The sequence below is a fragment of the Meles meles genome, chromosome 12 (assembly GCF_922984935.1).
Source record: "Meles meles chromosome 12, mMelMel3.1 paternal haplotype, whole genome shotgun sequence".
Lineage (NCBI taxonomy): Eukaryota > Metazoa > Chordata > Mammalia > Carnivora > Mustelidae > Meles > Meles meles.
The window spans coordinates 15,919,436-15,932,648 of NC_060077.1; the positions used below are offsets into that span (position 1 = coordinate 15,919,436).

Here is a 13,213-nt window from a genome sequence, read left to right on the forward strand (position 1 = left end):
TGCACAAGTTGGGGGGGGGGCACTGAGGGAGAGGGAGAAGCAGACTCCCTACTGAGCAGGGAGCCAGACGCAAGGGTGGATCCCAGAAGCCTGAGATCATGACCTGAGCCAAAGGCACTCAACCAACTAAGCCACCCAGGTACCCCTAAAGACTTGAGAGTGCGCAAGCAGGGGGAGGAACAGAGGGAGAGAAATTCAAGCAGACTCCCCACTGAGTTTGGGGGGAGCTTGACAAGGGGCTTGATCCCACACCAAGATCATGACCTCAGCTGAAATCACGAGTCGGACACTTAACTGACTGAACCCACCCAGGTGTCCCTGTTTTAACCTTTTTATATATCTTAAACATGTGAAGTGTTACCTGCTCAAAAAATGAAAAATAGAAAAATATCATGGGACAAATAATTATAAAGATAAGTTCGAAGGCAGATTTTTAATAGAGCTTATTACATAGAAATCTCGTATTTATGCCATACTTTCAAAGTATTAGTATACAAAGGAGCTGTGTATAAGGATGTACTTTGCAACAGCAGCAGAACAGCAAAAACCTAGAAACATGCTGGTGCATAGGTTAAATCACAGGGTATCCATACAATGGAATAGCAAGAGCATTAAAAAGAATTGAGGTAGATCTAGATTTGGTGACGTGAAAAGATGTCCGTAATTACACAGCTTTTAAAAAGCCGAGAAACTCTGTACATGGTCCTATTTGCTACATGTACATCTGTGTATACATATGTATGCACATAAATAACTATGGTGTATTTGTTATATAATAGAGGGTAAAGTCCAAGAAGTACCAAACCTTAAAAGTAGTTATTACCAGGGGCGCCTGGGTGGCTCAGTGGATTAAGCCGCTGCCTTTGGCTCAGGTCATGATCTCAGGGTCCTGGGATCGAGTCCCGCATCGGGCTCTCTGCTCAGCGGCGAGCCTGCTTCCCTCTCTCTCTCTCTGCCTGCCTCTCTGTCTGCTTGTGATCTCTCGCTGTCAAATAAATAAAATCTTTAAAAAAAAAAAAAGTAGTTATTACCAGGCGCCTGGGTGGCTCAGTCAACTGACTAGGTGTCTGCCTTCGGCTGGGGTCATGATCTCAGCATCCTGGGATCGAGTCCCATAAAATAAATCAAATCTTAGGGGGGAAAATATTTATAACCAGGGTGGGGGGTAATTAACCCCTGGAAATTATGAGCTTAGTTGGACTATTTTTGATTTTATGGTACACAATGGATATATACGTTCTAACTGAAATAAGCACCAAATGGGAATCTACATTTTTTTTTCTACATTGATTTAAACGTGTAATTGTTTTTCAGACTTTTTAGTATTTACACTTACAAGTACACTTACACTTATAATTCCTTTCATTAAACTTTACTTCGAAGGACCAAGCGTTTTTCAGCGAGTTCCCAAGTGAGCACCCCCACCAGGTAAGTTTTATGAGACAGAAGGTGCTCCAAAGCTCTTGTGCTCCAACACTAAGATCCCTCTAGCTCTGCACAAGCACTCAGGGTCTCCACCCTGAGAAATCCCACTGTGACAGTATGACCTGGACTCACATTCTCAAAAATTTAAGCTGCTCAACCTCTTGTACTTAGAAAACTTTTTAGTTTTTTTTCAAGATTTTATTTTTTTGACAGATCCAAAGCAAGCAGAGAGGGGAGGGGAAGCAGGCTCCCCGCTGAGCAAAGCCCCAGATGTGGGGCTCAATCCCAGAACAGAGATCATGACCTGAGCCAAAGGCAGAGGCCTTAACCCACTGAGTCACCCAGGTGCCCCCCAGTCACTTTTTTAAATTTGACAGAGAAATCACAACTAGGCAGAGAGGCAGGCAGAGAGGAGGAAGCAGGCTCCCTGCGGAGCAGAGCCCGATGTGGGACTCGATCCCAGGACCCTGAGGTCATGACCTGAGCCGAAGGCAGAGGCTTTAACCCACTGAGCCACCCAGGTGCCCCATCAGCCACTTGAAGCCTCTGCCTTCAGCTCAGGTCATGATCCCAGGGTCCTGGGTTCTAGCCCCTCATCGGGCTCTCTGCTTAGCAGGGACCCTGCTTCCTGCTCTCTGCCTGCCTCTCTGCCTACTTGCAATCTCTGTCAAATGAATAAATCTTTAAAAAAAAAAAAATTGTATAAAGTATCTGGTAGGGGGGGTGCCTGGGTGGCTCAGTTGGTTAAGCAACTACCTCCAGCTCAGGTCATGATCCATGGAGTCCCAGGATCGAGTCCTGCATTGGGCTCCCAGCCCCATGGGGAGTCTGCTTCTCCCTCTGACCTTCTCCCCTCTAGTGCTCTACCAAATAAATAAAATCTTAAAAAAAAAAAAAAATCTGGTAAGATGGCTTTCTGTGCAGCTCAACCTAAAGTTAAACCATTGTATTAAATGGACTTCTATAAGTTCCACCACCCCAACCCTATTTTTAGTATCTCCTTCCTGGCTGGCAATCCAGAAACTTTCCCATTTCAGTTACCTCACAAACCAACCTCAAATTGTTATTCTTACTGACATTTCTAACCTTCTGGTTACTAGAATCACAGACTGAAAACTTTGACGCTTCACACCCTCATCCAAACTAAAAAGAACCCGCCCCCCAAAAAACCACACACTATTTGGAATGCAACAACTTTATTGAAAGAAAAGTGCAATGAATTTTGTCAACAGCTTAAAAGGGGGAACTTAAGACACCACCCCTCAAGCGCAGGACCAGGTGCAGAGTGGACTCCTTCTGGATGTTGTAGTCGGACAGGGTGCGCCCATCTTCTAGCTGTTTCCCGGCAAAGATCAACCTCTGCTGGTCAGGGGGGATGCCCTCCTTGTCCTGGATCTTCGCCTTGACGTTCTCGATGGTGTCACTGGGCTCCACCTCCAGGGTGATGGTCTTACCCGTCAGGGTCTTCACGAAGATCTGCATGCCCCCTCTGAGGCGGAGGACCAGGTGCAGAGTGGACTCCTTCTGGATGTTGTAGTCAGACAAGGTGCGCCCATCCTCCAGCTGTTTCCCCGCAAAGATCAACCTCTGCTGGTCAGGGGGGATGCCCTCTTTCTCTTGAATTTTCCCTTTCACATTCTCGATGGTGTCACTGGGCTCCACCTCCAGGGTGATGGTCTTACCCGTCAGGGTCTTCACGAAGATCTGCATGCCCCCTCTGAGGCGGAGGACCAGGTGCAGAGTGGACTCCTTCTGGATGTTGTAGTCGGACAGGGTGCGCCCATCTTCCAGCTGTTTCCCCGCAAAGATCAACCTCTGCTGGTCAGGGGGGATACCCTCCTTGTCCTGGATCTTCGCCTTGACGTTCTCGATGGTGTCACTGGGCTCCACCTCCAGGGTGATGGTCTTACCCGTCAGGGTCTTCACGAAGATCTGCATGCCCCCTCTGAGGCGGAGGACCAGGTGCAGAGTGGACTCCTTCTGGATGTTGTAGTCGGACAGGGTGCGCCCATCTTCCAGCTGTTTCCCCGCAAAGATCAACCTCTGCTGGTCAGGGGGGATACCCTCCTTGTCCTGGATCTTCGCCTTGACGTTCTCGATGGTGTCACTGGGCTCCACCTCCAGGGTGATGGTCTTACCCGTCAGGGTCTTCACGAAGATCTGCATGCCCCCTCTGAGGCGGAGGACCAGGTGCAGAGTGGACTCCTTCTGGATGTTGTAGTCGGACAGGGTGCGCCCATCTTCCAGCTGTTTCCCCGCAAAGATCAACCTCTGCTGGTCAGGGGGGATGCCCTCCTTGTCCTGGATCTTCGCCTTGACGTTCTCGATGGTGTCACTGGGCTCCACCTCCAGGGTGATGGTCTTACCCGTCAGGGTCTTCACGAAGATCTGCATGCCCCCCCTGAGGCGGAGGACCAGGTGCAGAGTGGACTCCTTCTGGATGTTGTAGTCGGACAGGGTGCGCCCATCTTCCAGCTGTTTCCCCGCAAAGATCAACCTCTGCTGGTCAGGGGGGATACCCTCCTTGTCCTGGATCTTCGCCTTGACGTTCTCGATGGTGTCACTGGGCTCCACCTCCAGGGTGATGGTCTTACCCGTCAGGGTCTTCACGAAGATCTGCATGCCCCCTCTGAGGCGGAGGACCAGGTGCAGAGTGGACTCCTTCTGGATGTTGTAGTCGGACAGGGTGCGCCCATCTTCCAGCTGTTTCCCCGCAAAGATCAACCTCTGCTGGTCAGGGGGGATGCCCTCCTTGTCCTGGATCTTCGCCTTGACGTTCTCGATGGTGTCACTGGGCTCCACCTCCAGGGTGATGGTCTTACCCGTCAGGGTCTTCACGAAGATCTGCATGCCCCCTCTGAGGCGGAGGACCAGGTGCAGAGTGGACTCCTTCTGGATGTTGTAGTCGGACAGGGTGCGCCCATCTTCCAGCTGTTTCCCCGCAAAGATCAACCTCTGCTGGTCAGGGGGGATGCCCTCCTTGTCCTGGATCTTCGCCTTGACGTTCTCGATGGTGTCACTGGGCTCCACCTCCAGGGTGATGGTCTTACCCGTCAGGGTCTTCACGAAGATCTGCATGCCCCCTCTGAGGCGGAGGACCAGGTGCAGAGTGGACTCCTTCTGGATGTTGTAGTCGGACAGGGTGCGCCCATCTTCTAGCTGTTTCCCGGCAAAGATCAACCTCTGCTGGTCAGGGGGGATGCCCTCCTTGTCCTGGATCTTCGCCTTGACGTTCTCGATGGTGTCACTGGGCTCCACCTCCAGGGTGATGGTCTTCCCTGTCAGGGTCTTCACAAAGATCTGCATTGTCTGTCACGAGAAAACAAAAACAAAGAAGCTGGGACTGTAGCAGACAACTCGCATGTGAACAGGATCCTACCGCTAAATTACTGTCTTATGTTCCCCCAAACAAGCGTCACCTAAAGCAGCTAGCTAGAAAAATAGCAAACGCTCCCTAAGTGCAAATTAGCTCCCAAGCCAAGCTTCCGACCCCTGCGAGGAGAAAAAAGCTTCAATACCGGTCAAGTGAAGGCACGGGCCTCACTTATCTTCCCCTCCCACCTCACTGATGTCTGCCCGGCCAATTCCGCAGGATCCTCCCCGGGCCTAACCCTTGCGTCCTGCAACTGTTCAGAGTCAGCTCCACACACAGGGCCAGGCAGCCCCACCCGGGATTGTGAGCCCACAAAGGGGTGACATCACGTGACCGGCGCGGCGAGCAGGTCCCCTCCCCGAGAACAGGTGCAGGACTGCGGAGTGGCACGCGCATTTAGTACCCACTCGCTGCGACGAGCCTAGGAGCTAGCGCTGCCGCGGAACACACTTCGGCTTCCCCCTACTCACACTACGCAAGGAGCCCCGTTAAGGCCTCACGGGCCCGTCGCGTTCTCCCCCGCTCACAACCATCCCCCCTCCCAGGCTTCTCCCTCCAACCTCACCCTGCCTCACAGCCCCGCTTCTTCCAGTCACGGATCCGACGCGGCCGCCATTTTGCTGCATCCCTCCCCCTCAGAAACCTCCGCTCCCGCGCCCTGGGAGAGTAAACGCCTCCACCTCCGCTCCGCCGGCAGCGCGCTGCTCGGCCTCCCGCCTCCCTCCCCTCCCCCGGCCACGAGACCCCAGGGCAGCAGAGCGGCCCACGCCTCACCAAACGGCTCTAATAACAGCTCACACAGAAATACGGAAAACGAACTCCCAGCCTCCACGGAACTGCCTGCGCCACACCCGGCTCCTCCTTATATAGCAATCGGTGGCGCCGCTCCGATGGATCCCTCCGCAGAAACGCCGAGAAGGGACTACTTTTCTCACACTTCCTGCCGTCTGGAGAGAAAACTAGTGCCCCCCACCCAAATCATCTAAAAGCCCCTCCCGATATGTTTACATGTCAAGGATGGGCTGTAGACTGAATCGGCTAAGGGGCCACCGTCCTTGGCGCCCGCGCGGAGGGATCAGCGCGTCAGTTGAGTGCTAGGTCTACGGACGTGGCCGGCGCTTGATCTCGGGGGCGGAGGCACGGGGGAGGGGGAGGGAAAGGGCCCTCGGAAGGCGCGAAAACCCGGCGCGGGGTCTTTAGGGAGCCCGGAACGGACTGTCCCCGCCGGACCCCGACGCCTACTCCCCTCAGCCGCAACGGTCCTCGCGGCTCTGGAGACCCGCCCTGGACGGAGAGGGGTCAGGCGTCGCGCGCCCCTCGCCCCTCTGCGAGCTCAGGGGTCTTCACGCCGGGGCACGCTCCAACTCCGTCCCCTCCCCCACTACCACCCCGGGCTGTGGCGACCCGCCCATGCCCCCCCTCCCCGACGCGGGCGCGCGGACAGGACGGATGACTCGACAGATCGTGGTTCAATTCTCGGAGGTGGGCCAGGCCCGGGCCCCCCAGTTCGCCCTCGAGGCAGAGCGGGAGCAAGACCCGAACGCCCCTGGGGTGGACGGCGGCGAGGCTTGGGGGGGGGGGCGTCCCCGAGCCCAAGTCTGAAAAGGGGAGCAGAAACCTCATCTGGAGGCGCCTCTGGAAGCCGACCGAACTTTCTAGATTGTTCTTTGGCCTTCCTGTTTCATCAGCGCCACTTGGGTAGGGAAGGTTGTGCTTGACTACAAACACGGAGGCGTCCCATCTTCCTAAGTGGCGGTACTTGGGGGAGCTCAGAACTGCACCCTAGATACGCCTGAGGTTTTAAACACCCTAATTAAATCTCAGCCCTTTGCATTTGTGGTTGAGGGGAGAGAAACACAACCTAATATCCCAAATAGAAAACTTAATTCTAGGGCAAAGTGCAATGTGGATAGAAGAGTAAAAGATTTCCAGCCAGATCTTTCTTGTTTTGTGATTTCTGGGTGTCCTTTCTCCAATGTATTTTTTAAGTGTTTTAAAGGTTATGAATATGAAAATATATATTTTATATATATATAATTATGGTGAAAAACAAAAGGCTTTTGGAAGCTTACAGTGAAAAGTTTCCCTCACATGCTCAATTTCCCAGCCACTGCCCCTTCTGGACTCTTCTGGAAATATCCCCCATCTCTACAATATAGAGGGGAGAAAGATATTTTAATTTCCGTCCTCAAAGCTTTTGAAAGAAAAAAAAACAACAACAACAAGGAAAAATTGCTTTAAAAATGTTCTGTCAGGGGTGCCTGGGTGGCTCAATGGGTTGCGCTCTGCCTTCAGATTAGGTCAGGATCTCAGGGTCCTGGGATAGAGCCCTGTGTTGGCTCTCTGCTCAGCAGGGAGCCTGTTTCCCACCCCACCGCCCACCTCTCTGCCCACTTGTGATCTCTGTCTGTCAAACAAATAAAATATTTTTTTAAAAGTGTTCTGGCATTCACAAAGGATTCATTCTTGTTTTAAATTACGAACGGTGTAATATTTCAACTTGCCTAAAATGTGCGTCAAAATAAAATTATGTTTTCTTCTTTGACCCATGTATGTAGGTATTTTTGAAAAAGGCCTGAGGAAGTTTCAAAATAGACTTTAATCTGTGCAGATTTTAACATTTTTTCAAAGAGAATGAATTGTTCCTGGAAAATTAAAATGAATAATAAAGACAAAATATCATTTTTTTTTTCAGGTTAGCAGGAGACCCCAGTAACTTCCATTCCAGGTTTTTGTGAAGGTTATTTCTAGAACGTTTTAAAGGAACAAAACGGGGCTTTTTATAGGGGTATTTCTTCCCAAATTTTGGGCAGAAGTTTCAGAGAACCAAAATGCCCATATTCTTTCTAAGGTGACCAGGCTTAGCTTCATACCACACCCTTGCTGGCTTTTGGCTGTGGCTTTTGCTGACAGCCTCGTGATTCATGTTGTTTAAAGGCTGAGTCACGAGCTTTGTGACATAGCTTTTTCCAGAGTACAAAATGTGCAGAGAAAAACAGGCCTGATTTCAGAGGCAGGGGAGGAGGAGGAGGAAGAAAAGAGGCTCAGAGGGTGGGACGTGGGTCCCGAGTTATCTCCATGGAGAAAACAACATTCTTGGGAATTGACAACACTGGTGTTGTCTCTAGCAAGAAAAAAAAAAAAAATGCTCCGAAACATCCCTGCATTCCTTAAGTCCAAAGTGGGTTGTGTGAGAGCAAATAGAAGTAAACATTTGTGCAAGGGCACTGGGGTGACAGGGAGGGGAAGAGAAAGTGAGACAAATGGCTGGTGTTTCCCTAGATTCTCAAGCAGGTGATTCTCCAGCAGGAGTGACTTGGCCCGTCAGTGGACATTTGACCATGTCTGGAGACCATTTTTGGTTGTCCCAACGGTGATGTTAGCAGGGAGGAGGAAGTGCCACCGGCATTTGGTAATAGAGGCCCCGGATGGAGATGCTGCTGCAGGTCCCCTAGGACACAATCACCCAGCCCCAAATGTCAGTAACACCAAGGAGGTTGAGCAACCCTGCCCTACAGGGGGATTTTGTTGTCCTCATTACAACTGCTTTTCTGTTCGCTGAGAAGGCCTCCCAAAACCTACATGTCCCACTTGGACCCAGAAATTGGATATCAACTCGTCCCTGAAACCTAAAATCCCCTGACCTAGAATGTAATGTGCTAGAATGTGCGAGATCCAGGGTGAGTCACTGGATCCATTTTCAGTTCCTTCCACCCACAGAGCCGGCCTTTGCAAGTGCCCCAGAAGAGATTGCTTCAGAGGGCCACCAATGCAAAAGCGACAGAGGCCCAGTAACACGGCGGGATTGGCGGGCAGGAGTGAGCACATGATGGGCTGAGCTCACAAAGGGCCTGGGCGTTGGACTGCTGTGGGGTGGGGGTGGGGTTGCTGATGGACCGGTCCCTGTTTGTCTGCCTGCCTTTCTTCCTTCCCCGCAGGATTTGGTTCCCCTGAAGGTCACAGCCATATCTGGAACTTAACTCAGCGTCATGAGAAAGTCCAAGAGCCCCAGGATCAGCAAATATTCCCCGCCCCCAAGAGAAAGAGTGAAACCAAGAGCTGGCTGGGAAACGTTTGCCTTGCTTTGTCATTGGTTATATAACCATAAAAGGTAGTCAAAGGTTTGTGTAGTTTAGGAGGGGAAGAAAAGCCCAAGGGACTCTTTCCTTTCTCTGTTTACATGAATGCATTTGCATCATGCGCTCCGTGTTAAAAAATAACCAGTTTCATCCCCCACCAGGCAGGAAATCAGCCTGTAGCTTCAGTCCTCAAATTTGCCTGCTTTAGGAAGATTGAGAAGTTAGTCTACAGGAGATTTATTTTGTCCTTAATTCGTTGCTTTTAAGCTGTGGCAAAACAGACGCATGACAAAATTTACCATCTTAACCATTTTTAAGCAGACAGTTCATCGTGTTTGGTATACTGTGGGGCTGGAAATAGTTTTCCCTTTACCTTCTGAGTTCTTAGCTGAGACCCTGTAATGAAAGATTAACAAGAGAGAGAACAAAAACCACCCAGAAGTTTATTAACATGTATAGTTCATGTATACATAGGAGATACCCAGGGGAAATGAATAATTCAGAGTTGGTTTTAGAATTTAGGCATAAATACTATCTTATAGGGAAAGAGAAGGGGAATTTAGGCTTCCCAGTGGGGCGTCAATGGTTTTTAGGAAAGGTGAATAGAAGAGATGGGAGGTAGGATAGTTTGTGACAGTTTAGTGTCTTACTGATGTGGGAAACAGAGGCAGAAGAAAAATTATTAAATTTCCTTACTACCTGCAGCCCATTGACAAGTCCTTGAAACAGGCAGAGTGACTTTCCTCTAGGGACTCAGCTGCCTTGACGCTGATACTTTGCTAAGGGTAAGGGCAAAAGACAGTCCGAGACCAAACCACCTCCTCCCCCAGCTCCAAACCTCAGCCCAGGATCCTGTAAGTCTAATTTAACATATAAAAATTCCTTTAGAAATTTCCTTTATCTCTAAACCCCCAAGATACATGTTGGCAGTCATCCCCCAAGCATATGGGCCGCCAATATACATCTGAAGGGTCTCAGGAGTAAGGTTTCATTAGACAGTACGAAATGACCTTTTCTCAAGGTCCTGGTAACCTTCTTAGAGACTTAATTCCTAACCCCCTCCCAACTGAAAAGTATACAATGGGCCACTCTTTGTGACCCCATGGCAGCTCTTTCTACCCACGGGTCCTGTCCCTGTGCTTTAATAAAATCACCTTTTTCTGCCAAAGGCAGCTCAAGAATTCTTGACCATCAGCTTCGAACCCTAACGTCTTTTCTACAGCATAACTTCTAGTCTCCTGTCCTGTGACAGGAGCCAGTCTTCCTTGGTTGGTGAGGCGCTGGGGGGTGGGGGTCTACAACCAATGAGCCTGCTAGAAGGATCTGCATTGAGGTTACAAGGAGGGTTCACGAACAGCCCCTCTCCCATTCGCTATTTTTCAAGTGACCTTAGCTAAAAAAAAAAAAAAAAAGTTCCCTGGGGGGTGTTTGGGTGGCTCAGTCGGTTAAGGGTCTGTCTTTGGCTCAGGTCATGATCCCAGGATCCTGGGATCGAGCCCTACACTGGGCTCCCTGCTCAGTGGGGAGTCTGCTTCTCCCTCTCCCACTGTTGTTCCCCCTGCTTGTACTCTCTTGCTCACACACTGTCTCTCAAATGAATAAAATCTTTAAAAATAAGTAAATAAAAAAAATAATAATAATAAAGCTCCCTGGGGCTCCTGGCTTAGTCTTTGGGCGTGCAACTCCTGATCTTGGCTCCAGCTGTGATCTGGGGGTTGAGATATTGAGCCCCACAACGGGCTCTACAATCATCCTGGAGTCAGCTTGAGATCCTCTCTCTTTCTCCCTATCTCTCTCCCTCTCAAATAAATAAAATATTTAAAAAAAGAGAAGTTCCCCATGCCTTCTTCCCCCAGCGCCTGGCATCCACTAATCTACATTCTGTCTCTCTGAATTTGACTACTCCAGCAATGTTATATAATGAACTTTGTTTTTTTAAGTGTCAAATAAAATGTCATAGTTGAAAATGACTTATTTCTCAAAGATTCACTACAAGTTTTCTAGGCAGCTACATTCTCCAACAAGCCTCATGGTATTTTTTTTCCTTGTCAGTGTGTTATTAGATATATATAATTATACGGTACCAAGGAAAACAGAAGCGTATAATTGGTTTCGTGTTAGGCCTGATTAACTTTAGAAATTACCTCAACATTTTGTTCCCTTAAAACCGTGTTGACATTTGAAGAGAAATAACCTTCCTTAGCCATCATCCACACGCCACCCACCCAGCTGGTAAGTCATCTTACAAATTTCGGTTTCATCTTAAAAGTGAACGCTTTGTCAAGAGTCACGTCCCGCCAGATCTAAGACGAGAAGCTTTTATGCTTTATTTATTTACTTATTGTTTTTATGCTTTAAACTATGAGGTCAAGTCACATGAGAGACAGGATTTGATGGGTGAGAAATTCACTATTACTGCAAAGAAATGAACAGAATGCAACAGGATCCCTTCTTTCGATAAAACCAACTTTGATCTTTAATGATCAAAAAAAATACAGATCGTGTATAAATATAAACATGAACAGTATGTGCATCAAAGCCATTCATTCATTCATTCATTCATTCATTCAATTTATGACCTGTTGCTGATGGATGAAGCAGGAAGCAAAATCCTGCTTGCTGGGAATGCTGGCTTCCTTTCTGGTCATTCCCAGACTGGCTGGTTATTAATAGCACAAACAAAGGGCAAGGGCCAACACAGTCAGATCTCCCATATTTGTCCTTTGATGGTGAGAATCAGTCACCAGCGCTGGGAGCCTTGAACTGCAGTCACAGTGCCAGGAAAAGGACCCTGACCTCTCCCGTTGATCTTTCTCACTGGGGCTATCTGGTTTTAGTCATCAGATGATCTTTGCCTTTTCATTTTTCCGCTAACAGCTCCCCTTAGCTTCTTCCAACAAAAGTACATCAGGAGTGTTATGGGTTTCAGAAAGGGAGGGTCATGTCTATCATGAAAATCCCACCTCCAAGTAGTGACTGGAGTTGTAATAATCACATATATGGCGCTTTAATGATGAAGAACAGGGGCAGAAAATAAGAATCAGGAAAACAAGACAAAACAGAAAAGAAAGAAAACATAGTGGAGATGCCGGGGATCGAACCCGGGGCCTCATACATGCAAAGCATGCGCTCTACCACTGAGCTACATCCCCCTCCCCTTCTGTCTTGCTTTCTGAAATTCTCTGCTATACTCTATTCTTAAGATTTTCTTCCCCCTTGTTTTCCCAAATTAAAATTTTGCACAATTAAATATGTGTTTGGGTTTAGCATAAGCAAACCAAGATAAATCTTCCCCAATAGACCCTTTCTAAATAGGCTTGCAGCTGAAATTCTAGCTGATATCAGGACTAAGGAACAAAGGGAAAGTGACCTATTTTTGATTGTTGCTCATCACAGAAAAGAAAGGATGGGAAATGAGTTTCTTTCCAATAGATAAGGGTGTTGCCCTGATTGCACCTCCATCCAGAAGTGTCTGGTTCCCTGACCTTTAAAACCATTCCAGGGTGAAATAAATGATGGGGGCTAACGACAGCCCTTGTCGTGATGAGCACTGGGTGACATATGGGAGTGTTGAATCACCATATAGTACACTGAAACTAATATAACACTGTGTGTTAACTATATAGGAATTAGAAAACTTCATAAAAAAAAAAAAGTATCCCAATCTTCAGTGAGTTTGAGGTTTGCAGACCTTCCCCCCTCCCACAGAACTTTTCTAATATAAAAATAAGCAAATTAAAAAGAAACAGATGCAACTTCAAAATCATGGCTTTGAGGGAGGAATTGCTTTGCATAGCCCACTGAAAAGAACCATTTTTAACTGTCACTTGGCACAGCTGTGCAGAGTGTTTATGAAGCACCCCAGGGGAGAGAATATGTTGCTGTTGTGTCCTCCAAGTCCCCAGGGGGCCGCTCGGGGGTGAAGGAACGGCTGAAGGCAAGGAGAGGGCAGAAAACGGGGGCTTCACCTCTTTACACGGGCGCTGGAGCTTTCCTGCCAAGAAACAAGGAGAACACAACTCTGCCACCTCTGTGATTTCATATCCTCACCTCTCTGGTCTCATCCATACAAAGGGGATCTGAATAGTGCCTACACCCCAGGGTGGGGGGGGGGCATTGAACAGCTATGCCCAGAACATTTAGAACAGCACCTGCTACAAGGTCTGGCCGGCCTGTGGGTTCTCAGGATGATAAATGATATCGTTATTATGTGAACTCCGTTGGAGAGAGACCTTGGCCCAGCACAGGGAATGTCACCATAGGTGGTATTTTAGACGTGGTTTGGGAACGAGCTAAGGGATGGTGTTTGGTCCAGAAGGTGCCCCTGTTTTCTATC

General features: G+C 48.8%; 1 protein-coding gene and 1 non-coding gene across 3 annotated transcripts; both read right to left on the reverse strand.

Annotated features, from left to right (window-relative positions):
* Positions 1–2,604: 2,604 nt before the first annotated feature.
* UBC (ubiquitin C) lies at positions 2,605–5,727 on the reverse strand. Of its 2 annotated transcripts, none has more exons than XM_046025355.1 (2): positions 5,573–5,727; positions 2,605–4,734 (listed from the first exon to the last, which is right to left on the reverse strand). In XM_046025355.1, exon 2 carries the CDS (start codon positions 4,729–4,731, stop codon positions 2,659–2,661), a length of 2,073 nt encoding a protein of 690 aa, XP_045881311.1. In that variant the 5' UTR covers positions 4,732–4,734; positions 5,573–5,727; the 3' UTR covers positions 2,605–2,658. The 2 variants fall into 2 exon arrangements, with proteins under 2 accessions (XP_045881311.1, XP_045881312.1); XM_046025356.1 differs by lacking the exon at positions 5,573–5,727 and adding an exon at positions 5,364–5,481.
* Positions 5,728–11,957: 6,230 nt separating this feature from the next.
* Positions 11,958–12,029, reverse strand: TRNAA-UGC. The gene has a single exon. It is a non-coding gene; the product is annotated as a tRNA-Ala (tRNA).
* Positions 12,030–13,213: the final 1,184 nt, after the last annotated feature.

Bases quoted from the DNA above. Each gene is read 5' to 3' on its own strand.
- UBC (XM_046025355.1), bottom strand. From the start codon at position 4,731: ATGCAGATCTTTGTGAAGACCCTGACAGGGAAGACCATCACCCTGGAG.